General features: G+C 37.7%; 1 protein-coding gene across 7 annotated transcripts in view; it reads left to right on the top strand.

The window, feature by feature from the left end:
• Positions 1-25,706, top strand: part of FAR1 (fatty acyl-CoA reductase 1) — a 57,090-nt gene extending 31,384 nt beyond the window's left edge. For 3 of the 7 annotated variants that reach the window (XM_058663342.1, XM_058663339.1, XM_058663341.1), the window contains 9 exons: positions 6,010-6,189; positions 8,872-9,049; positions 10,258-10,302; positions 10,418-10,545; positions 11,425-11,492; positions 13,368-13,539; positions 21,150-21,279; positions 23,538-23,665; positions 25,396-25,706. In XM_058663342.1, the coding sequence (XP_058519325.1) occupies positions 6,010-6,189; positions 8,872-9,049; positions 10,258-10,302; positions 10,418-10,545; positions 11,425-11,492; positions 13,368-13,539; positions 21,150-21,279; positions 23,538-23,665; positions 25,396-25,558 (1,192 nt within the window). In that variant the 3' untranslated portion in view covers positions 25,559-25,706. Of the gene's footprint in view, positions 1-6,009; positions 6,190-8,871; positions 9,050-10,257; positions 10,303-10,417; positions 10,546-11,424; positions 11,493-12,890; positions 13,063-13,367; positions 13,540-21,149; positions 21,280-23,537; positions 23,666-25,395 lie in introns of all 7 variants that reach the window. The other 4 variants (XM_004593764.4, XM_058663344.1, XM_058663340.1 and 1 more) reach the window with 3 other exon arrangements.
• The last annotated feature ends 273 nt before the right edge of the window (positions 25,707-25,979 follow it).

Here is a 25,979-nt window from a genome sequence, read left to right as displayed (position 1 = left end):
TAGGCCACGCCGCCGGGCCCTATATTTTAAAACTTGATTAGCAGTGTTTGAGTGTCTTGAGGATGAGGTTCTCTTAAGAACCTGCATTTTTAGGAAACTACCCGATGTTTGTAAGGCCTGATAGGAGAGCTCTGGCTTAAGAAATTTAGAATTATCAACATAGATATTGGAAAACCCAAAATGTCAGTTGAATTCTGATCTGTAAGAAAATTTGTTAGCTGTTCAAGTTGAGCCTCTTCTACCGCCCCACCATCTATAAAAATGTTGTAATTGGTTTTTATATCAACATTAATGAAGGATTGTTAAAAAATTGCTCATTTGCCTCTCTGACAAAAGCCTCATTTAAGATGTATTTGTTACTCCGTATAACCAAAACATAGTGACAAAGTCATTTTTGTTAAAAGCTTTAAGGTCTGGCTTATCATAGTCTTAGCCTGAAGTTTAATGGAGTAGAAATTGGATTAAGGTAAAACGGAGTCAGCTGAAATGCTTAGGAAGAGATCCTAATAGGAGCACAAAATGTCTTTAGGTTTGGGCTCTCAGGTGCAAAATGGGGTTGGGAGGCACAAAAGGGTATTCCTTTGAAGTTATTCCTAATTTTCATTGACCCAGAAACTCTTTTACTACCTTTAGGAACAGGTAACAGAATCTCCTTTGTGTACTTGCCCCAAAACATTACTCTCCCTATCTTCATTATACAAATGTACAAGAAAATGGCGCATTTCTTCACAATGAAGTGGACCGTATCCATCCTGTGCAATGTCTTCCTTGATGGCTTTCTGCTTGAATAGTTTTCACCCTTTAATTGAGACAAGGGAAGAAAAAAAGATAAAGCCATGGTTCTAATACATCAATCCAGTTATTATACTGAAATAATTTTTTCTTTATTATGTTCACTTGGGGTGTTTCAACACTAATTATGTATTTTTTTAAGGCAATGATGATGACATAGTTTCTTTGTCACACACATGAGCTATTTCTTGATGCTGGTGACCCAGAATATGTTGTCCTGTCCTCAGGAACCTGTAACAGGATATTCTCAGTGTATCCCTCTCAAAACACTACCCTCCTTATGCCCATTGTTTAGCAAACAAGATAGCTATCAGACACTGCTTTATAGTCAGCTGAACCAGATTCTATCTGTGACCTCACCTCGTCTTTTGAAAGAGTACTTGGATTTTTTTTCCTCTTGAATACTGAAACTCAGAATTTTGGAAAGTATTCAAAAACTATTTCCATTAAAAATGTTATTTGGGGCCCGGTGGCGTGGCCTAGCAGCTAAAGTCCTCGCCTTGAAAGCCTCGGGATCCCATATGGGCGCCGGTTCTAATCCCTGCAGCTCCACTTCCCATCCAGCTCCCTGCTTGTGGCCTGGGAAAGCAGTCGAGGACGGCCCAATGCATTGGGACCCTGCACCCGCGTGGGAGACCCAGAGGAGGTTCCTGGTTCCCGGCTTCGGATCGGCGCGCATCAGCCCGTTGCGGCTCACTTGGGGAGTGAATCATCGGATGGAAGCTCTTCCTCTCTGTCTCTCCTCCTCTCTGTATATCTGACTTTGTAATAAAACAAATAAATCTTAAAAAAAAATGTTATTATTTGAACATACATTATTTTACCTAATTATGATCATTGACTTTCTGATTTTATTTTTTAAATTTAATATGGAGATAATTCCTATATTTCTACTTTATCAGTGATTTTACTGATTTGATAATTTCATCATGTTGATAGAACCACATTTATGTAATATTCACTGAATATAGAAAACTTATAGAATTTTTCTTATGTTTGAAAAATTCAGAATGAAATTTCCCCAAGGACTAATTTCAATAGGCTAGTTAGATTAACAAACACTTTCTGTAATTCCTGGCACAGTGTCCTAGTTTCTTTCATACCAGTTGTGTTGACACTTTTACTAAAATATACTATCTTGCCAACTTTATCACTGGTACTGCAGATCTCAACTTTTCACATTGTAATTTTTAAATTGATAAAAATTGCATATCTCAAGTACCACATAATCACTATGCTATAAAATAGATCTCTTGATCAATCATTTTTTCTTTAAAAATGAGCTGCAAAGTTTAGCAGATGCAGATACTGCCCACCATGTTATTTGAAGTGATATTTATTGACTGTGTTAGGAATAACCCTGTGTGTGTGTGTGTGTTGAATGTATTTATAATTTTTGTAAGTTTTGGTAGTGCTTGCATAGTTAAGGATGCATGCTCATGTGGACCACTGATTAGGGTGAGGAGGGTGGAGGAATGGAGGAAAGTAGGTAAGATAACTGTTTTCAGTCTCCTTTTGTTCATGTATCTGGGGAAAATAGGGAGAGGGATACTCCCAGCAGTGCAACTACATCACTGCCCTGGGATGGAGGACAGCCACCTGTTATTCCAGGGTACCCAGTGTGGAGCATATTCTGAGGGCACTGCTAAAGTGATTTCCCTAGTTCTGAAATGCGATTGACTTTGTTGCTGCAAGGATGAGGAAGTCCTTCCAAGGTCCATTGGCTGACGCATTCAGCCTTAGAGTCAGTTTGCCCAGCTACTTCCTGTCAAAGCTTGACTGGAAAAGCTGTCCAGTTTGTTCTGCACTCCATGATACTAGATGTCCTCCTCATACCTCAGTGAACTGGTTGTCATGTACCCCAAGCTCATCTGGGCATGCTGTTCACTGCACAGGCTTCAACAACCAAGGAGACTCAGTACTGACATGTACACTCCACTGTCAGACCACATCCTGTAATTTCCCTCAGAGAGGAAGTTTTGAGTCCAGTGGTCCAGACCCTGTCTACTGGTGTGCCCACGTCTGCACTGCACGTATCTTGCACACTGGTATAGTTAATGCAAATTGGGCATTAACCAGACCCAGAATGCCTGCCAGTTGTTAGCTGCTCTTCTCCCAGCAGTTTAACACTTGCCTAGGTATAATCAACCTTAGACAGTTGCCTACAGATGGGGTTAGGAATAATCTTAATACTTGCAACCTGTTTGTTTCAACTAATCCATCATGTCCTTTCATGCCATTTAGAAGGATACCTATAAAGACTTAAAATCAAGCAATAAATATACCAGTTGTATAACTTCAAAATATAGTTTTGTGACTATATTTCAAAATATATTATCTATATTTTAACATAATAAAATGTATTTCAGTGACTTTCACTGAAATGTCACAGAATTTATTTATTTATTTATTTATTTTTTAAAAGATTTATTCATTTTATTACAGCCAGATATACACAGAGGAGGAGAGACAGAGAGGAAGATCTTCCGTCCGATGATTCACTCCCCAAGTGAGCCGCAACGGGCTGATGCGCGCCGATCCGAAGCCTGGAACCAGGAACCTCCTCTGGGTCTCCCACGCGGGTGCAGGGTCCCAATGCATTGGGCCGTCCTCGACTGCTTTCCCAGGCCACAAGCAGGGAGCTGGATGGGAAGTGGAGCTGCCGGGATTAGAACCGGCGCCCATATGGGATCCCGGTGCTTTCAAGGCGAGGACTTTAGCTGCTAGGCCACGCCACCGGGCCCAGTCATAGAATTTAAAACATAGGACTTAATGAGTTAATTTTATACAAATTAGAGTAAATAGATTATTAATTTAAAGGCAGAGTAATAGGGAAAGAGATTTTTTTTTTTAATTAATTACATTGCATTATATGACACAGTTTCATAGGCTCTGGGATTCCCCCAACCCCTTCCCGTACCCTCCTCCCATGGTGGATTCCTCCACCTTGTTGCCATATTATAGTTCAAATTCAGTTAAGATTCTTTCATTGCAAGTATACACCATGCATAGAGTCCAGCGTCTTATTGTCCAGATAAATTCAGCGGTTTCTTGGGGAGACCATCTCTGGTCTGAAAGCAGAGCTGGCAGAATATCATCCCATCCAATGAAAAGCCCCAACATAACATCAACAACAATTTACAACATTATGGGGTTAATGACATGGTATTGAGTGACCAATATGTTAAAAAATGCAAGTTCTTAACCACATCCTATGACTACTTCATTGACATTTTCAATTTTAGTTTATATACAACCGGCTTCTATACACCTTAAAATCGTTGTAGGGTACTATTCAGCTGTCTCGTGTCTATTTTCATTACAGTATTTAGCAGATTATAGTGTTGAAGCATAATTTTGCTGAGCTTGGTAGATTTTAGGATAGTCCAAACTTGCGTATAACTCTAACAAGGCATATGTCAACAGTTGAGGTGCAGAACAGTTTTAGGAGAGATGTGCAGAGAAATCTTCAATACCTTAGTGAGGAGTAACTAATCTTTGTGTCCTATCTGGTAAGGTATATGTCAATCTACACTGGCCGTTTGCTGTCTGGTTCTAAATTTTCCTTGTTGTTTTTTACCTATTCTAATTTTTTGTTTGTTTGTTTGTTTTTGGCGGGGGGAGGTGGGGAGGGGACTCCGGAGCAAGCCTGATAGTCATTGTAAGAGAGGGTGGGGATCCAAAGTTGGGACTAAGTAAGGACCAGAGAAAGCTCCTCTCCCTAGTCCTGAAAGAAGTTTACTGTTCTTCTGTTTCTGCAGACCACTCAGGGCTCCTGGTTGTTTCGATTACCTTGGGTCCTGCGAGGAATGATTTGGGCGTCTTCCATCCCATATGGTAGATCCGAACGGGGGTCGGTGACTTCAGAGTTCTCGGCCTCTGGAGGCACTCCAATTCCCTGTGGTCTCCTTGGCAGTTGGGATGTAGTCCTTGGTGCCTGTACTGATAGTCCTTGGTGAGGATCTGGGCGTCTCCAGGGTTGGGATACAAGCAAAAGAGAAATCTTTAATGCATTGGTTTACTACCAAAATGGCTGTAAAAACTGAGATTGTGTGAGGCTCATGTCAGGCCTCAGCAAAGAGCTTTATCCTAGTCACCTGCATGAATGATGGGCACACGTGCTCGTACCATCTTCTGCTTTCCCAAGCACAATAGCAGGGAGAGCTGGGTTGAAAGTGGAGCAGCTGAAAGTCAAGCCAGCACCTGTTTGGGGTGTTCATCAAAGGCAGTGTGTTGAGTTGCTACTTCACACACCAGCTCTGAGTTAAAGTCCATTATTGTTCCCTCTTAGAGGTAAGGAAACAGAAGGCTAAGAATTAGACTAACTTTACATCCTAGCTGAAAGTAGGCCAAGCCGGATTTGAACCTGTGTCTTATTCCAGAGCTCTGTCATTAATCATGTTTCGCGTCGTAACTTGTTATGTGCTTTGGTGTTATTCATACCAATTTTTTTTATGTTTTAGTCTTGGTGTATTTACTTTAATGGCCGTATTCTTTCATTGTAATAAATGCCTGCCTTATTGAGACATTGCAATCATCATAAATATTTGGGTTGTATAAGCATTTGTTATTAGATGATACTTCGTTGTTTTTTCTGTTTTTGTTGAATTGTTTATATAAACCTTCAAAAAGGGAATTTTTGCATTGTCCTGGGTCTTACATACACATCTTCTAACAAGTGTATTAGTTTTATTACACTATTCCTTTGAATCTAATGAGGGATCTTAAATAAGTATTTGTAGTGGTTACTATAAAGAGGGGAATAAATTTTTTTATTAAGACAGTGTCATGTTTCTGAGTTTTCTTCAGCTGTTTTACTCTTGTTGATTACCTAAGAATTTTTAAATTTCTTAGCTATTTTAACTTTACCTCCTTGAGACACATCCATATCATGGAAGATTATGCTTTTAGAAAGCAGGAAGCTTGTCATGCTACACATCAAAATGGTTATGTGGCAGCTGAAGTCCGAAATTTTCTATGACGATGATTTCTGGGTAGTGTCAGTCTTTGTTTTTAAAAAGTTTACAGGGAAGCTTGTTTTATACCTAGAATATCTCTTTTTAAGTATTGCTGATAGAATGAATACACTTCACACTGCAAAAAAATACATCCAATCAGAGCTGTAGCATTAACATTGTGAAGAAGAAGCTCTGCAGCTCTGTGTACCTCTCAGAGTAAGATTTCTTAACAGCTTTTTCATTGTCGCTTTCTTCACAGAGATGCCGTTCAGTTAAATGTGATTGCTACACGACAGCTTGTTCTCCTTGCACAACAAATGAAGAACTTGGAGGTGTTCATGCATGTATCAACAGCATATGCCTACTGCAATCGAAAGCATATTGATGAAGTAGTTTATCCACCCCCTGTAGATCCTAAGAAGCTAATTGATTCTTTAGAGTATGTTTGCTTGACATTTGTATACATTTTTCTTTAAACCAAAATATCAGGTTCAAGCTGTTTATTTCTCTTTCTCTCCCTCCCATCTTCCTTTCTTTCTTCTTTCCTTTTCTTCCCACCCTGCCTCCCTCTCGCTGTGTCTCTCTTCTCTGCACCAATGCACGCGCGTGCACGCGCACACACACACACTCACACACACAATTATCGCTTCCTTTATTCTACAGATTATGTGTCTACTGTGTCATTTTCACTATGTCTAAATGAGTATTTGTCATATCAATATGGGGCTTTCACTTTTTGACCGTGTGGAATGGTTGGAGGAAGGACTTTGAATGGTTTTGTCATCCATAATCATAGGACTCTTACTTATTTAGGAAATCATTTATTGCATCCAGAGTTACATGTGGAGATCAGTGATTGCTGTTTAGTAGCAAGTTTCATGTATTAAAGATTATCTTTTTTTTTCTCCTTCATTGGAGTACCTTTGTCAGAAGGGCTTTTCATTATTGGGGAATTGGAGGAGTTGTAATGCTTAATTCCTATCCCTTGTGTTACTGTTTATCATCTTTCTGAGGATGGGATCCTGTCAATGATTCTTACATGAAAAATATTTGTGTCTGGTAAATGGGAACTTGGTGAAGTATGCATGTACCATGTCCCAGTTCTGATTTGCAAACAAGTGAAGTAAACAGAATCACAGCCAAAAAGAAAAAGGATCTTTTTCTCTTACAGACTGTAATTATACAAATTTCCAGTGTCCAACATGTCTGCAAATGCTTATTAGCCTTTGTGTAAAATCTCTGTGGACGTTTTCCTCCTCTGTTCTTCTCTGTCTTCCCTGGGTCTCCTTTCTTCTCAGGTAGTCTGGACTCCTTGGTTATCATCCCATTCTTGCTTCTGAAATCATCCATAAGTCCTTTTCTTTCAGGATTGTCTATTGGTCAATAGGAAGGAACAGAGATTGTAAGAATTAATCAGTATGGAAAGTTATGCAGATTTTTTGATTTGGTGATTTTCTATTTGTGACTCAGTTTCTTAGATTATTCTAAATATCTACTTTGTTTTTCTGATAGGTTAATAAATATGGTTGTTAATATCTCTGGGAAAAGTTAAGTATGGGTGTTAATGAAGTATTTGATGCTTTAATGCATTGATGCATGTAAACACTAAAGAACTGAGAAAGAGCTTGTAACGTTATTCTGTATCTCCTTTCCTTGCTTATGAAGAAATCTAGTTAGTAGACAGCTTTAGCATAATTCATGGGCTTGCTCTATAAACTCCCTCTAATAAACAAGGCTTATCAACTAAAATTTGTTTAGCAAATGTTTTTGTTTTCTTTTTTCCCATTATCAGCTATTCTGTTTTTCAAAGCCTATCCTTACTGTCAAATGTTTCCTAACTTAAAAATTTTCCCTTCAGTTTTATGAATATTCTTCTCCCACACATGAAACACATTTCAAATCTGGAATAAAGTATATATATTTTTCAGAAAGTTTTATTGTTTATTTGAAAGGTAGAGTGACAGAAATAGACAGAGATCTTCCATCTGCAATTTTACTTCCCAAGTGCTTCTAGGAGCTACATTTGGCCCAGGCTGAAGCCCCAGGAGTCAAGAGCTGCATCTTGACTCTCATGGATGGCAAGCACCTGAAAAACTTGAGCTGTGATCTGCTGCTTCTTAGGGTGTGCATTAGCAGAAGAGAGGACTAAGTCACAAGGACTCTGAGTAATAGGCAGGGCTCATAAATGGTGGCTTCATCCGATGTACATAAATCCCACCTCAAGAAAATCCATCTTGATTATTGTGTAAAGCTGATTTATTATTGTGGGTATCACTAGAGGTGAGGTGTGACAGCATATTGTACTTATATGTGTGTGTGTGTATGTGTATATGTTATTATACAAGTTATATGATATATAACTTACTGTTACAGAAAAGAAGATAAAAGTATCTGGAAAAAGTACATATTAAAGTCAGACCATAGTGATTACTCTATGATCGTGAATTGTTCTTTTACAGAAAATGTGAATATGCCATTTCCTCGTAGATTGTGAGAACTGGAGGAATTTTACGATTTTATCATGGATTATTTGAGTTTTTAGAACATGATTTCAAAGATTTACCTTAAATATTTCATTTATTACATCTTTAGATTAATTGAATGTTCACTGATTGTACCTGTATATAATCCAATTGTTAACCTAATTGGTGGTTATATACATATGTAATTCCTTAGTCTGAAACCTTTGGGGCCAGGTGTATTTTAGAATTTATTTGGTTTTTATAAAGTAGAATTCTTGCACATACTGTGAAATTTGAAATAACTAGCTTGATCTCAGCACCCAAATCAAGTCAATGAATGAAGATTTGAATTTAAGTGATATTTAGAAATAATGAATCAGTTTCCATCAGGGTTTGTTGGATACCATATAATTTGTGAAAAAGCTCTTAGTTTTCAGATCATTAAGGAGTGTGTGTGTGTGTGTGTGTGTGTGTGTGTAGGATAAAGAGTTGGTGAACTCTAGTTGATTAATGAAAAATAAAACTTTGATTTCTAAGTAAAAGTTGTTAGTCATTTTAGTTGACCACAGATAAGTTTGAAGGTGCAAAAATTCAGTTAAGTAACTTTTCATTTTATGTAAAACATCTAGAAATATTTTTGTGTGCAATCTTTTTGCCAGGTGGATGGATGATGGCCTAGTAAATGATATCACACCAAAACTGATAGGAGATAGACCTAATACGTACATATACACGAAAGCATTGGCAGAGTATGTTGTTCAACAAGAAGGAGCAAAGCTAAACGTGGCAATTGTAAGGCCATCGATTGTCGGTGCCAGCTGGAAAGAACCTTTTCCAGTAAGTTGTTAGAAATTTTTATAAATAATTGAATTGAGAATTTTAAGTCATGTTTTTATATGAAGAGTTGGCAGTGGCTTAACTTAAAAGTAGGTGCTATGTACTAAATATGGATTGTGACGAAACTGATTTCATAGGAAGGGATGTATTTACACTTTATTTCCAGTGCTTTGCAGGAGGTGTAGAGGTACAACAAGCATTTGAAAGTTTTAATCAAAAATTAAAAACTATGACATTGTTTCCAGTCAAGGGAGATCATGATTGAATTTCTCTTTTAGTCCAAAAGGAGTGTACCCTTTTAGTGTCTTCCAAGAGGTAAATCCCTGTATTATCACCAAGCTAAATGACATTATTATTTTTTTAAAGGTTGATTTATTCATTTGAAAGTCCGAGTTAGAGAAGGAGAGACAGAGGGGAGAGATCTTTCATATAACTGTTCTCTTCCTAATGAGCGCAATGGTCAAAGCTGGTCTGGTCCAGAACCAGGAGCCCAGAGCTTCTTTCGGGTCTCACCTGTGGGTAGAGGGACTCCTTCCACTGCTTTTTCAGGCACATTAGCAGGGAGATGGATTGGAAGTGGTGCAGCCAGAACCTGAATTGTATGCCAGCACTGCCAGTGGTAACTTCACTTGCTACCCTATAGAGTTAGCCTCAATGCAAGACATTTTTGTGATAACTTGCAGTAAAAACAAAAACTTGGTGACAGGGTATTTCTGGATCCTTTAAAAATGAGTCAGAAGAGATCTAAACCACTGGATAAATTGATTTAGAGGAACTCTCATTTTATATAATGATATTAAGTGATAACATGTCTTGCTGCTTTGATAGTTACTATTTTTTGCTCTACTTTATTAGTAAGTTTAAGGAGGATTTACTGTGCCCTAATGTACAGATACTGTGTTATTAGATAGCATAAAATCAAATGTGAACTTAATTTAGCAAAAATATTTGACAACATGAATTCCTCCTTATAAAATTTTCTTTCTAGAGAGCTAATGGCAGAGTAAGTAACCCCTTGGAAATGTTTGGTTAGTTATTCACAATTCCTACTTCTATTTGGGAATGGAAGAAATAATTCTGATCTCAGTCCAGGATTTTACATTTTAGAAGGAAGCTGCCATATACATCTGTGGTTGTAGACTTCAAATAATAAATTAATTAACATAGCATTTCTAAGTTCTCCCCTTTTTAAATTTTTTTGGTATTAGGGATGGATTGATAACTTTAATGGACCAAGTGGTCTCTTCATTGCGGTAAGTAAATCCTTTGATTTATTTAATACACTTAGCATTTTTCTGTTTTCTGTATATCTCTATATATACACCTGAGCTTATGAATCTTAAGGTGTTGTTTTTAATTTCAACAAAGGCAGGGAAAGGAATTCTTCGAACAATGCGCGCCTCCAACAATGCCCTTGCAGATCTTGTTCCTGTAGATGTAGTTGTCAACACGAGTCTTGCGGCAGCCTGGTATTCCGGAGTTAATAGGTATATGAGGTGACGATGTCGCTTATTAATTATGGTTACTGAGAAGGGACACTGAATCCACTGATTTATGTGAATTAATTCCTTATTCCTTAGTCCTGATATTGCCATCCCATTAGATAGATAATGTCACCGCCACTACAAGAATTGGTTTATCATCAGCAGTGGTAAAGGGGGCTTTCAATCATAATAGAGAACTGATGTTCATTCTTACATTTATAGGATGAACAGCTAGATTATAAGGCTGAACAATGAAAAACAAATAAATTAGCTCTCCCCAATGTTAATTTTTTTTAATGCAGATGACAATTTAGTATAAACTTAGAGTGAAAAGTTAAAAAAATTCCATGGAAATTGGGTTACACTTGTCAAACATAATACATTACAGAGAGCTGTAGTAATCAACCCATGAGTAGTGTGGTTTCAAAATGTAATACTAGCATTAATAAGTAACACTTAAGCTTTATACCTAAGTTTTTTCCTAAATTAATGAAGCATCCTTATTTTTAAATCAGTGTCTTATATCTTAAAGAAAAGAGGTGACTGTATATTAAATTGGTTTTGACAAAAGAGAATTTAGTCATATTTTTTTTCAGCCTGAGTCTCTGAAAATGAGAAAGGAAGAGTTGAGGTTGACACTATTTTTCTTACATTTAAAATATAGTACTGCTAATACAAGTAGAAAAATAAGAAAAGAAAAAATAAAATTTTCTGGTAGTGGAGGGAGGAGAAAGGTGGGTAGTTGTTGAGAGTCATTCAAACATGAAAGTTAACCCTTTAGGGATTATTTAAAATATTCAGTGTAGGAAAGGTACCTTTCTGCTTAAATATATAAGTTGGAAAAGTGTGGCCTCTTTTTATATTTCATTGCTTTCATCTTTGTCTTTGCAGACCAAGAAACATCATGGTGTACAATTGCACAACAGGCAGCACTAATCCTTTCCACTGGGGCGAAGTTGGTATGATTTTACCTGTGCTTTTGAGTATTAGAATAAATCTTAAAGAACTTACAATGTTCACTGAGTTTTAATGTTAGACCAACCACGAGGCATTAAAACTCCTGAGGTGCCAATTTGCTCTTATTTTAATTGCCATCTTAGAGGTAATAACCACCTGTACTGCCTTGTGGTTCTTGTTAAATATCCTGCTGTTTATTCCTACCCATCCCAACCTTATCTGACCTGGCTGTTTTTCTGCTGCCCTGTGCAGCACCCCACATGGATCACATGGGCTTTTCCTCCCTGCTGGGCACCATCAGTCCTGCTCTTGCCTGTCCATAGGCAGTGTCGCTGGTAACAAGAGTTGGTGCACTAAGGTACCCAGAAGAACAAATGAAGGTGTTGGGGATTTTTGTCAGAATGTTTTCCACTAACCTTTATTGATCTATGTAAATTCACAGATTCAAAACAGTAGTGTGTATATGTTATTTGTTCAAAAATATAGTGTAACTTGAAAAGCTACTGGGATAGACAAATTGTTGATGAGTCCAAATTTAAAGTAAGCCATATTTGTGGTGCTGATTTGGTAATAGGCCCTGTTTCATCTCTAAATGAGTACTTTTTGTTACTCCTACGGAACATTTTGACTGTAAACATTTTATGACATTTGACCTAAATTTTTTTCTGTCATATTTTTATTTAATCTAGAAATTGAACATTTAAGAGCAATAAATCTAGGGTGGTTTTGAGTTTATAGTAATTGTTTTACGTAGGTTATTGAAACTTTAGAATAGTTTCTTATAAAGCTTTTATTATGTTATAAGCCTTAGTGAAAAAATCAAGTTGTTTTATTTTTGTTAGTAAACATTTCTGTATACATTTCTGTTAAAGAATTAACATAGATCTGGGATTTGATTGTGTTGATACTGTATAACCTAAATAAATTATAGAGAAGCCGATTTGGGGTTGTTTTAAGCTTGTTGATTATGTTAATTTGAACAACTTATTCATAAGCAAAGGATGATGATTTTCCTTTTCTTTTTGAAGTAAGTACAGTAATGAGACTCTGGAAAGAGGAACAGAAAGAAAGAAGCTATTGTGAGAGGGGGTAATGTAGAAAGTGACACTATAAACTGACATAGGTAAAATGTTAAAAGATTTTTAAGGGTGGATTTTAGCAGAAATTCATTCATCAAATTCAAATTCATTACTAGTGGCAGTTTGAAAACCTCTTGAGTTCAGCAGTCTAATGCCCATATTCTTTTAGCTACTATAGAGAATAGAAAAGTTTGTTTTTTAAATGAATAGACTCTGGCATCTTTGGTAAACTATTTTGCATTGTACAAACATGATTTTTTTTTTTTCAAAACTTCACTACATGGTTATTATCAAAGCTGTTACACAACTTTTTTTCCTCAGAATACCATGTAATTTCCACTTTCAAGAGGAATCCTCTCGAACAGGCCTTCAGACGGCCCAATGTAAATCTAACCTCCAATCACCTTTTATATCAGTACTGGATTGCTGTAAGCCATAAGGCCCCAGCATTCCTGTATGATATCTACCTCAGGATGACTGGAAGAAGCCCAAGGTAATGGTGACTAGCTCTGCCTTATCTGTTCCTCTGACTGTTCAACAACCCATGCTTACACTAAAACTGCGTATTAACTTTGTATTTGTTTATGCTTATGAGAAGGCTTAGTGGCCTTATGTGAATAAGAAGACTTGAATTTAAGACTTTTCAGAAAAGCAAAGGTAGCATTGTAAGTTACTCTAATTTGTTCTAACATTTGGATGATACATTATTGTCATGTATTGAATTCTAGGTCTAACTCTAGGTATTTTTCTGAGTAACAAATAATATTCAAAATGCTTTGACGCTTATTTTTCCTACAGGATATTATCTAAATCATTCCTTCAAGATGAATCCTTTAAACCAAGTATTCAGGCGCCCCAATGTTAAGTTGTATTCCAACAACCTATTGCTTCATTATTGGAAGGGTGTCAGACACACAGTACCTGCATTATTGCTCGATCTTGCACTCAGGTTGACAGGTCAGAAACCGTGGTAAGAAGAATAGCAGTAAATACACTAAGTATTGGTAAGGTGGTGGAAGCTTGCTGGAAAGACGAGATGTCGCTAGCATGAGCTTTACCTTTAGGTTTACTAACCTGATTAATCACAATCACAATCAGGATGCAAGGACATTTCTTAGAAGTTGGAGATGTTTGGGGTTACTGACCCTGAATCTCCTTTTGTTGGGTCATCAATCCTCCAAAATCCCAGCTATGGGAAATGTCCTCATCAAGGTTGTCATTGTTATTATAAGCTGAAATTGATCCCTTCCCCATCTCCCATTTAAAGATCTAGGGTTGAGTTTTTATAGGGGATTAAGGGTTAAATACTTAGCTTTAAGTAGATGGTGCAGTTTTATATGAAAAATAATAGGATGCTTCTAGAAAATTAATTACTTGACATATCTCAGCTGCCCATTCAGCTTATAATATATTGTTAATTACATTTTTAAACTAATTTTCCCAGTTGGGAATGGTATCGTTTAAAAAAAAGTTGATAGCAAATGGAAACTGTTTTTCTATAGCTGTTGTAGGCTTTCTTCCTTCTTTTTTCCCCCCATTGAAACCCCACAAACTGAATGTTCCTATACTGTCTTTACCACATAATTATGGTGAAATGTACTATAAAGTTTGTTTGTTTTTTAACCACATTGGCATTACAGTGGAGCTTTTGATTGGAGAGTTCAGGATTTGAGTATGTATGTGTAAAGAAGATGCTGATTCCAGAACTTCCATCAACTATTCAAAAACTAGAAGTGAGATTATCAGCCAGTTAGAGTATATCAGGACCTCAGTACCTGGTGGGGGTTTCTGTGGATTCACTTGTCCGTTATGTTCCTAACCCTACGTGTTAACTTGTAGGAATATGTAAGAGGTGTGGTACTGAACCTCTTTAGAATAGGTAAGGAAATATTTCAAAGATTTCCTAGAATGATTTGGGGGAAAAATGCAGTTTTTGCCATTGGCAGCATTCTTTCTTTGCTAGAAGTTAGGCAGAAATTTATGAATGATCGCAATGTATGCTTTTTTTTTTTAACTAATAAAGTTAGTACATTTTAGGGCAGAAGAGAAAAAAATCTAAATTATAGAAGTAAACTGGTTTAAATTTATCACTATGTTTTACACAAAGAAGGAGGACTTGGTGGACTTAAAAAGTGAGTGAATATTCAAAAATCACTGCGTCACAGTAGATAGTGCTGCATAACAGATCATTTCAAACTTACTGACTTAAATTAGCAATAGTCGTTGTTTTCCTCAGAATTGGGAATTTGGGAAGAAGTCAGTGGGGCAGTTTTAGCTTGGGATCTTTCACGTGGTTGAGGTCCAGTGATGCCACAAGAGCTGGTGGTAGGGGTAGTGGACAGTAGAGCAGCCAGGAAACAACTGTCAGTGTCTTTTTCATACTGCAGCTGAATTTTTTTGCAAGGACTAGTGGTAGTATCTTCAGACGATTTAGACTTCTTAGATGTCTTCTGAATGTTTCAATTGGGAAGTATTTCAACAAATAAGGTAAAAGCTACACTGCCTCTCCCAACTTACATGGAAGTGAAACAGCATCACTTTTGCCTCATTCTTTAAGTCACAAATCATCTCTAGATTTAAGAAAAGAGGATTGACAGAATGACAAGAATCATGTTGTAATGAACAAGCAAAATGAAAGATACTTATTACAACCAGTTTCGAAGTGTAATCTGCCATAGTCAAAATTCTGGCTCGGTAATTCCTATTCCTCCCTCATGGAAATAGTTACTACTTTTCTCCAGAATCTCTTTGGAATCAGCTGGAAGCTAGAGTTTTACCATCTAATTCTGGTCAGCTTGAGCTTGAGGTTCTTTTGTAGTAGTTTTATAGATCTAGCTTCTCTAGTTCCTCAGGTATTGATCTGAAAAACCTGCAAACTAAAGCAAAAAGTTACATACTGTCCATACACTCAGCCTAAGGTAATGGCTGTAGACAGCTTTAATTTGAAAAGAGATATAATGGGAGACACACACTACAGTAGAGCCTAGTAGTTCTAAATTCCTATTGAGTATGTGTTGCTGGTTTCTTGCTTGGGACTTAGTCCTGATCTCTGGGAGCATTTATTTCTGCCGTCAAAGTCTTTCTGTATTAAAAATATCTCTGTGTGTAACTGGATAACACCTGATTCTTCCATGTGAAAGGTTAGACTCTAGGGCAGGGGTTAGAATTTTTTTTTCTTTTCTCTTTCTTCCTCTTTTTCCTGCCTTTATCCTTCTCTCCCTCCTTCCTTCCCTCTCTCCTTTCCTCCCATCCTATTCCTCAGAGTTACAGAGGGAAGGGGAGAGACATTTTTCTGTCTACTGTTTGAATCCCCAAGTGACCACAAGGGCCATAGTACAGCCTGGAGCTTCTTCCAGGACTCCCACAGGGGAGTGCAGACACTTGGGCCATCCGCTGCTGCTTTTCCTGGGCCATTAGCAGAGAGCTGGGTTAGAAGCAGAGCAGCTAGAAATTGAACTAGTATCACGGAGCAGCTTTGCTTGCAACTCCACAGCACCGGCCCCTGGACAATTTTTCTTATAAAGGGCTGCATGATAAATATTTTAGGCTTCGTAAGCCATACTTTGGTTTCTCTTGCAGCTATTCAGTTTTGCTATTAATGAAAGGGGCCTTAGACAGTCTGTAAATGAAAGAGTTTGAATGTGTCCCTGTAAAACCTTATTTGGAAAAACAAGTGGTGGTCTGGATATGGTGTGTAGGCATTGGCTTGCTTGATACAAAGCTTTTCTTCATTTTGTACAGTTTCTGTCCTTTACACGAATTAACTAGTAAGATTGCTTTAAAAATAATATAGGTTTCTGGAGTATCTGTCAAAGCAAACCATGCTTTTAAATCAACCACATTCACAGGTCCTTTGAAGTAAGCACTTCTTCACTAGCCTGAGTCTCGTGTGTGTTTACTGTAGATTTCCCTTTTTTTTTGTTTTTTTTTTTGAGAATTATTTATTTTTATTGAAGGTCAGATTTACAGAGAGAAAGAGAAACATAGAGAAAGATCCTCTATTCACTGGTTCATTCCCCAAGTGGCAGCAGTGGCTGGAGCTGAGCCAGAGCTGATCTGATCCAAAGCTAGGCGCTTCTTCCAGGTCTGCCATGCACGTGCAGAGTACCAAGCTTTGGGCCAATTCTCTGTTGCTTTCCCAAGACAATCACGGAGCTGGATGTGAAGTGAAATAGCCAGGATGTGAACTGGCATCCATATGGGATCCTGGTGGATGCAAGGCGAGGATTTAGCCATTATGCCTTCATGCTAGGGCCTGTAGATTTCAGATCTATAGAATATTCATCCTGTTGGTAAGACCTAGAGAGAGCCTTTTGTCTGAAAGTTCCAGGAGCCACTGCCTTAGGTCTGTCTAAAGTCCTAATGAATTTTGCTTCCCTTCCCTGGAAATGATTTGTGCTTAGAAACTATTTGTTGTAGTTTGAATGTTGAGTGTCCTCCAAAGGCCTGTGTTTTTTAAGAACTTGTTCCCAGAGATGGTGCTGTTGGGTAGGGGTGAAACCGTTTAGTCTGGGAGGCCTATTGGAAGGTTCTTGGGCATTAGGGACAGGGTCTGGGAAGGTCTTGCTTCCTGGGAAGAATTGTTAGAAAGCCCAACTTGACTGAATTCAGTATGCCTGTTTCCTGGCTTGCTCTGGAATGCTTTAGCGTGCATTCTGCAGGGCCTTCAGAAACGCCTGCTTTATGCCATTTTCAGTCTCCCAAACTGAAAGAAACCTCTCTCTTCTTCCTAAGTATCTGGGCTCCAGTATTTCCTTGTACCAGTGAAAAGTTGACTCATCATATTTCTTAAAAATGCTTGGCTGGAATTTCACATTTCTTCCAAATGCTACTCACTCAGATAGTTCTTTTATAAGGCTGATTTTTGTCCTCTTTCTGGACATCTTGCCTAGCAGTTTACTTTCTGTCTTCCACAATACCTCACCAACAGCTTCCTCAAATCCCTTTAAGGCTTCCACTAACTTTCTTTCCTTTGTCGTTCCAGTTTTACCAATGATCTCCTCAAAGGTATTGGATTTTGTCCATCACCTGATCCCAAGGCTAACACCATACGTTTTAGGTTTTGATTGTAATAACCCTTCATTGCCGGTATTAGGATCTGTTCCTGTTATCTGTGTTATGCAATGAATCACTACAAACTTCATGTTCTTAAGCAGCATTCTATTTATGTGGTACAGTTTCTGTGGATCAGGAAGTCTAGAAGGGCCTAGCTGGATGGTTTTGGCTTGGATTCTTTCAACTGGTTCCAGTCAGATTGCACTGTTGCAGGAATGGCAAAAGGGAGAAGCGTGCAGAGCTGGCATGACTGGGCAACTTTCTCCATATGGCCTCTGCCCTGGGCAGTTTGAATTTTCTTGAGTTTCCTCACAGCGTAGCAGCCTCAGGGGGAGTTTGACAGCAAACTGGTGACTGAAGGCTTCAAGGGTGAGTATTCTAGTGAAAGCAAGGCAGACAGCTTCAGCCCCTTGCCTGACCTAACCTTGGTAGTCGCAAATATCACTTTTGTCTTACTCTGTAAGTTTCCTTCAACTCTTGCTGGGAAGCTGGTCAAGGTCACTTGGGAAGGTGAGCATGTGGGATGGATGATATCATAGCCACTTTGGAAATTATAATCTTCCCCAGATAGGAAATGCCACGTGAAAAATCTTCATGCCTCAAGTTTGTGCTATGTGGCGCTAAGTATTCAAGGAGGAGGGAGCCTTGAGCTCTGGGAGCAACAAGGGACCTGCAGGTGTTTTGTTCCGGCAAGTTAACAGCACCGAGCTTTATGGTTTGCATCATTTGTTTAATCAGTTATTTGCTGAGTGTTCTGTGCTTTGCACTATGTGTTGGGGCCGTATTATAAAGCCCAGTTGGAGAGTAACCTCATGTCAGTCATGAAGTTCCCATGACTGATTTACCTTTCCTCGAGTGTCAGCTAGGTAAAATCTGACGTACTATGTATGTTGATGTAATTTTAAAAAGTGCTGTTGATACACATCATATGGATTAAAGGATTTATTTGAAAGGCAGAGTTACAGAGACAAAGAGGAAGGACTTCCATCCACTGGTTTAGTCCCCAGGTAACTGCAATGGCCAGGGCGAGGCCATATTGAAGCCAGGAGACAAGAGCATGCTGTGGGTCTCCTACATTTGGGCCATCTTGGAGTGCTTTCTCACGCACATTATAATTTAGCTACTAGAAGTCGGTGATTTGTTGCTTGTAGAACCAATACGAATCACCCACTCCAGATTTTAAAATACAGTAGATCTTCCCACTCTGTTAAAAACGACATCTAAAAAAAAAATGGCTTCATGATCATTTTTTGTTTTTTGACTAGTTAGCCTAACTACTCTTAAGCTGCTTTTCTCAACCAGGAAAATGTGAGAATGTTTGGAGTTATTTTGAGCTATCGCACCTAGGGGGTGCAACCAAGCATCTTGCCATGTACCAAATATCCCTCCACAGCATAGGATTAGTAGGAGCAATTAGTTTAAAGATTTATTTTTTTTTAATTGCGAAGTCAGATATACAGAGAGGAGGAGAGACAGAGAGGAAGATCTTCCCTCTGATAATTCACACCCCAAATGGCTGCAATGGCCGGTGCTGCTCTGATCCGAAGCCAGGAGCCAGGAGCTTCTTCCGGGTCTCCCACATGAGTGCAGGAACCCAAGGCCTTGGGCCGTCCTCAACTGATTTCCCAGGCCACAAGCAGGGAGCTGGATGGGAAGTGGGGCTGCCAGCGCGTTCAAGGCAAGGACTTTAGCTACTAGGCCATTGCACTGGGCCCTGTAATTAGTTTTTGAAGGTGGCCCTAATAAAGAATAATAACTCAGCATATAGTATTTATTGTGTGTTTTACAAAAGAATATGACACTCTTTTCAATTTATTTTATCTGCAATCGGGTATATTTGTTAACCTAATGAGATAAATTTCACACATATACAAGAAAACTTCAAGAAGTTTGTAGAAACTACACTTGCTATTCTAATCCCACTTTCCATTTTGGAGCCCTTCTGTGTATAAATTTAAATGGCCTTTGAAATCTCTCTTGCAACTGCAAGTAACTTTTTTAGTGGCTGAAATAGATCGATTTAGGGCATCCTGCCACCTGAATGAATCTGAAGATTAGCTGATAATTAATTATCAATGAAACAGGAATAGTCAGGAAAAAAAATTTTTTTTTATAACAAATATGTTGAAAACCACATAGGGAGTGTGTGTGAGAGACAGAATCAAGAATACTATCCTAAACATAACAACAATGTATATTGATTTAGTTATAAATTTGTTAATTTTTGAAAAGAAATTGTCACTTTTCTAAAAGCAGAAACCTTCCCCCTTCCCTTCCCTCACCCCACAGGTATTTCATTAACTGTATAAACTATTCCTGTCTAGTTAGAGCTTTTTTCCTCATATTTAATGGAAGTTTTGTTTTGAAATAGCTTTACTGAATGAAACAGTTCTTTGTTTTTTTTTATGTTGCCCATATTGCCTCATTTCCTTTCAGTAGTCTCGATTCAAAATTTCTTTCTAAATGTGTTGAATATGTTATCAGAATTTCTCAGTAAATGTAACTGTTTTTGTTCTCTCTCATTTCTAATATATATTTTTTTCCTGTCCCCCATTTCTGAATTCCCTATTTGGAAGTTTCCTGAACTAAAATAACCCTAAACCTTATTGTGCCAATTTAAGTGGAATTCTATAATATTTTTCTACAAATTATTTTCCTGTTCTCATAACTTAGGATTGTTTTGATGTGTATTTTGTTTTACAAAGTTCTCTTCTTCCTTTCCTCTACTTACCATAGGTAATTATTATTGCTTAGATGTTACTGCTCGGGTTGGTGTTATGATATCAATGACTTACAATAAGCCGTGATAGACAAAATGGCAGGTTTAAAGTTTAAGCAAAGTTTTTCAAAAGAAATGTAGTGTCACAGTCCCTTTTTCCTTAGGATAGGTGTTGATAAGCTTGGGAAGATGAGTGAATATCTGTTTCAGAAAGCTTTCTACTTGAGTCATTGATTTCACAGCACATCCAGATGATCAAAAAGGGCGCCAATTAGTGTTGAAGTTTTGATTCCATTTGAAAAATAGAGTTGACTAAATGCAAAGGAATATTTCTGTATATTTTGCTTCAGTGATGCTGAAGAGTTAGAATTAAGATGCACAATGTGTTACAAACAGGGAATCTTAATAAATGCAGTGAAACTAAAATGCACTTTAAGAAGCAATGTGCAAGAGAAAACTATTTGAATCTGTTTTGATCTATTTACTCAGAATGTCATATAGAAAAGTTGACCTTGAGGGAATTGTAACTGTTTTGAGAATTAGTTCCCTCTGCCAGCAAAGCTCTGTCTAGGCAATGTTAAATTAATTTGCTGCTGCTCCTAAATTTTTTTTCCATTTTGGATTTACAAAAATGTCTCTCAAGATGCAGAAATATTCTTACTCCCTGCTGATTCTGTACGTTTATTGGAGTTTATATTACAAGTTTTATGTTACTGTCTGTATTGTGGGAACTGATACTGTGGGTGGCGATGGGATCTTGCTAAGCCCTGCAGAATGTGGATCTCTGCATGTTTCTTACAATACAGGATGATGAAAACTATTACTCGCCTTCACAAAGCTATGGTGTTTCTGGAATATTTCACAAGTAATTCTTGGGTTTGGAATACTGACAATGTAAATATGTTAATGAATCAACTGAACGCTGAAGACAAAAAGGCAAGTATTTTCTGTTTTATAGTAGAAAGTAGGTAGCATACCAATTAGACAGCCATTAGCAACCTAGGAAATAATTAAATATTTTTCACTACCATTATAGTATAAGCAAGTCATTGATGTATGTATCATCTCTCATTAAAGCTGTAATTATAATTATTTGTGGTGAAATAAATTGTTTTATCTTTGAATCTATTGTGTCAGTAATGCAGGGTGGCAAATGCATATTCAAAGTATGGTTGAAATGTTCATACTCTCTTGCTCTGTGGTTCCTCTTCAAAGAGAATGCTAAGTTCTTTTTTTTTTTAAACATATATTTATTGCATTTCATTTTTTAAAAATTAATTACATTGCATTATTTGATACATTTTTTATGCACTGGGATTCCCCCCGCCCCTCCCCACACCCTCCCCCCACTGCGGTGGATTGCTCCACCTTGTTGCATTTCCATAGTTCAAATTCAGCTGACATTCTTTCATTGGAGGTATTTACCAAGCATAAAGTCCAGCATCTTATTGTCCTGGTAAGTTCAATGGTTTCTTGGTGAGACCATCTCTGGTCTGAAGGTAGAGCCAGCAGAGTATCATCCCAATCAATTTAAAGCCCCAACATAATATTTCCAACCATTTACAACATTGTGGCATTAATTGACATGGAATTGATTAACCAATATGTTAATAGGAAAATGCAGGTTCTCAACCACAACCTGTGACTTCTTCATAGACATTTCAATTTTGGTTTATATTCAACCGTGTTCTATACACCTTAAAATGGCTTAGATTGCTATTCAGCTGTCTCATGCCTATTTTAATTTTAGTCTTTAGCAGTTTATAGCATTGAAGCACGTTTTCGCTGAACCTGGCTGTTTTTCAGGTGGTCTAACTCTATAATTCTAACAGGATATATGTCAACAGTTTAGGTGAGCATGTGTAGGAGGGGTGTGCAGAGAAATCTTCCATACCCCAGTGAGGAGTAACTAATCTTTGTGTCCCACCCAGTGAGGTATAAGTGGAGAATGCTAAGTTCTACATGCAGTTTTTCTCCAACTCTGTCTTCTCTGAGTTCTGAGAAAAACATCCTCTCAGAAGTTATTTTTCACATTTTCTTACACTTTTTATCATTCCACATTTTGCTGCCTTGCAATCTGAAACTTAAACTCTTCTGTGTTTTTTAAAATATCTCTGAATATGTTAACATGGGTGCCTAACACAATCAAAGTTAAGTGGTTTGTGTAGCCTCCTTAACCATCATATTAGGAACTCTAAAATGTTGTATAGTTGTGTTTACTACCCACTCGGACTTATTTCTAACACAGCCATGTATGTTAGTTCTCTGAGTGTAAACCCTGTAACTTAGTCTTCATTTTTTACTTTTTAGCTTTAGCTATCTGTGTCTTTGCTTTTTTGTTTGTTTTGTTTTTAAGATTTGCTTATTTGAAAGACAGAGTAACAGAGGAGAGAGACCATCTGTCCTCAGTTCTTTCCCCAAATAACTACAATGGCCAGGGCTGCGCCAGGCCGAGCCAGGAAACTGAAACTCCATCTTAGCCTTCCACTTGGGTGGCAAGGGCCCAAGCACTGGCGTGATTTTCCTCTGCTTTTTTTTTAGGAGCTGGATAGGAAATAGAAAAGCCAGATAGAAACAGTGCTCAAGTATATGGAATAGTGCATCAACAGTAGCAGCTTAACTTGGCTGTGCTACAACACTTGCCCTACAGATGTTTGCTTTTAATTAAAATTATGAAACAGAAATAAGAACTTGGGCATGGTGCGGTAACCTAGTGGCTAAAGTCCTTGCCTTGCACCTATAACCCCATATGGGCACCGGTTTGTATCTCAGTGGCCCCACTTCCAATCCAGCTCCCTGCTTGTGACCTGGGAAAGAAGTAGAGGATGACTCAAAGGGTTGGGACTCGGCACCTGTGTGGGAGACAAGCAAGACACCCCTGGCTCCTGGCTTTGGATCAGCTCAGTTCTGGCCATTGCGGCCATTTGGGGAGTGAATCAGTGGATGAAAGATCTTGCTTTCTGTCTCTCTTCCTTTCTTTATATCTGCTTTTCCAATAAAAATAAATATTTTTTTAAAAATAACTTTTTTCCTAGCCAGCAGCAAGATTTGAAAAGCTAATTTATATTTAACTATTTTGTAGTTGTGTCATTTGGAATCATGCCCTTAAAAATGTGAATTTTGACAGAAAAAAAAAACTACTCAGAGAAGTAACCTAATTTTTAAATTTTGTTTTAAATTTTTTGATAATGTAGACCTTCAATATTGATGTACGACAGTTGCATTGGGCCGAGTATATAGAGAACTACTGCATGGGAACTAAGAAGTATGTATTGAATGAAGAAATGTCTGGGCTCCCTGCAGCTAGAAAACATCTGAACAAGTGAGTTGTACATGGGCTTCATCCCTGCATCTTGCGAACTCTTATAGGATGTTTTTACTTGAATTTTTAAAATTACTTACCTTCTCTTAAACTGTTCTTAAAGAGTAAAGCTAATTAGGATTAAGTAAAAAGAGATTTAAAGTGCAGGTTACTTTATTTGAAGCTAAAATTGTCTGTGGAAGATATACTACATCATTCAGCCTAAAATTTTGTCTTTATGATTAAAAGTTATAATTTTCTTAATTTCTTTATGAAAACAACATACTGATTTAGAATAAACTTAGAAAATAGAAAAAATAAGTCACTGTAAATCCATCACTCACAGATAGTATTTTGTGATAATCTCTTTTACTTTGTAATATTTTTAAAAAATATAATGTCTGTTAAATGGTAAAGACTTTAGCAAGGCAAAATGGAATATTAGTCTTTTCATTCCTTTAATACAGTTCTTTACACTGTTGTTTCTGTGTTACAGTTCAGTATTGAACTGCCTGTTGAAGATAGTGAAATTTAATATAACATGATTATGTATCTAGAAGTTCGTATTCCTTTTAAACATCATTAAGAAATACCAAGCATGTGTTGAAATTTGAACAGGGGTGGGAAGAGTCCTTTATGGAACTAGTGCTGGATTTTGTGTTTGAATAAGGAAAGAAGTAAGCTCACTTGTTGGATGCCTTGTAATACCTAAAGATCTCAGATAGTTACTGTGTTTGGTTTATTCTATGTTGCATGTAATAAAACCATTTTAGATGATATAGGAAGCTATAGAACCTGACTGTTTTACTTAAAATGTACTTGATGCCTGGCACAGCATTGTGCATAAAGGGGGATCTTAGTAACATTGGTGAATGAGTAATTGAGTGTTCCTGATATACTGTTAGGCAAAATTTTGGTATAAATCCATTATGAATAGAAGTAATACATTATTGGATGTACTGCTGTCGAAAATATCCAGTCAGATTTACGTGGATTTTGTAGCCCTTTTTTCCTTTCTTTTTGTAATATGATTTACTAATTTTTCTTGAAAGTAAGAGTTACATAGCAGGGAGGGGGGGTAGAAACAGTCTCCATCCACTGGTTCACTCCCTGAAGTCAAGAGCCAGGATTTTCCTGTGGGTCTCCCACATGGCATCAGGGAGCCAAGCACTTCAGCCCTGCACTGCTGCTTCCCCAGGCATTAGCAGGGAGTCAGATAGGAATGGAACAGCCAGGTAAAGGGTTAGCTGGCTGTGCCACCACTCCGGCCTAGTTGGTTTTGTTTTTTTAAATAAGTTATAAATTAATTTGGATTGGGGGCTGGCACAATAGTTCAACTGCTTGATTCTTAGCCTTGCAGCACCAGCAGTCCCATATATGTGTTACCTTGTGTCTTGGCTGCTCCACTTTCCATGCAGCTCTCTGCTTGTGTTCTGGGAAAACAATGGAGGATGGTCCAAATTCTTGGGACCCTTTAACCACATGAAGGACCCAGAAGAAGCTCCTGGCTCCTGGATTCAGATCAGCTCAGCACCAGGTGTTGTGGACTTTTGGGGAGTGAACTAGCAGATGGAAGATGTTTCTATCTGTCTTTTCCTTGTCTTTGCAAACCTATATTTCTAATAAAAACAAATTTTAAAAGTATGTGGGTTTGAACCATGATTGGATTGGAGGCTAGTCATTAATTCTAGGAAATTATGTACCCTATTCTAGAATATATTGTCTCATCTATTTCCTGCCTTGCTTTCTAGGTTACGGAACATCCGTTATGGTTTCAATACTATCCTTGTGATTCTAATCTGGCGCATTTTTATTGCAAGATCACAAATGGCAAGAAATATCTGGTACTTTGTGGTTAGTCTGTGTTACAAGTTTCTGTCATACTTCCGAGCATCCAGCACTATGAGATACTGAAGACCAAGAATTTAGCATTAGAACATCTATGCATATGGTGGTCTAAATGCACAACATGTAAAATGTACTTAAGTCATCTCACCTTTTGTCAAGACATTAAACCATATTAGATCAGAGTGTGGAGTAAATTATGGTACAGTTCATGTAACATTTTAATGTTTATGCTCATGAAACCTAGTGAACACACTGGTATGTCAGCTCAAATTTACAGTAGCCTCCAACACCATGACTTCACCTTTAATCCCTGGGAGAAGGGTGTAGGGATGAGGACAGGAGTGGGAAAGCGGAAACACTGACCAGTATAACTGTGCAATTCTGGAACATATTCATCAAAATATGCCTTAAGAGATAGTGAATCTCTAGTTCAAATATTCTGCATTGGAAAGCATCTATTTGGACGGGGAAGCTAGATAAGTTGGTA

Source organism: Ochotona princeps, chromosome 4 (assembly GCF_030435755.1).
Source record: "Ochotona princeps isolate mOchPri1 chromosome 4, mOchPri1.hap1, whole genome shotgun sequence".
NCBI classification, from domain to species: Eukaryota; Metazoa; Chordata; class Mammalia; order Lagomorpha; family Ochotonidae; genus Ochotona; species Ochotona princeps.
This window is presented reverse-complemented; position numbering and strand designations above follow the sequence as displayed.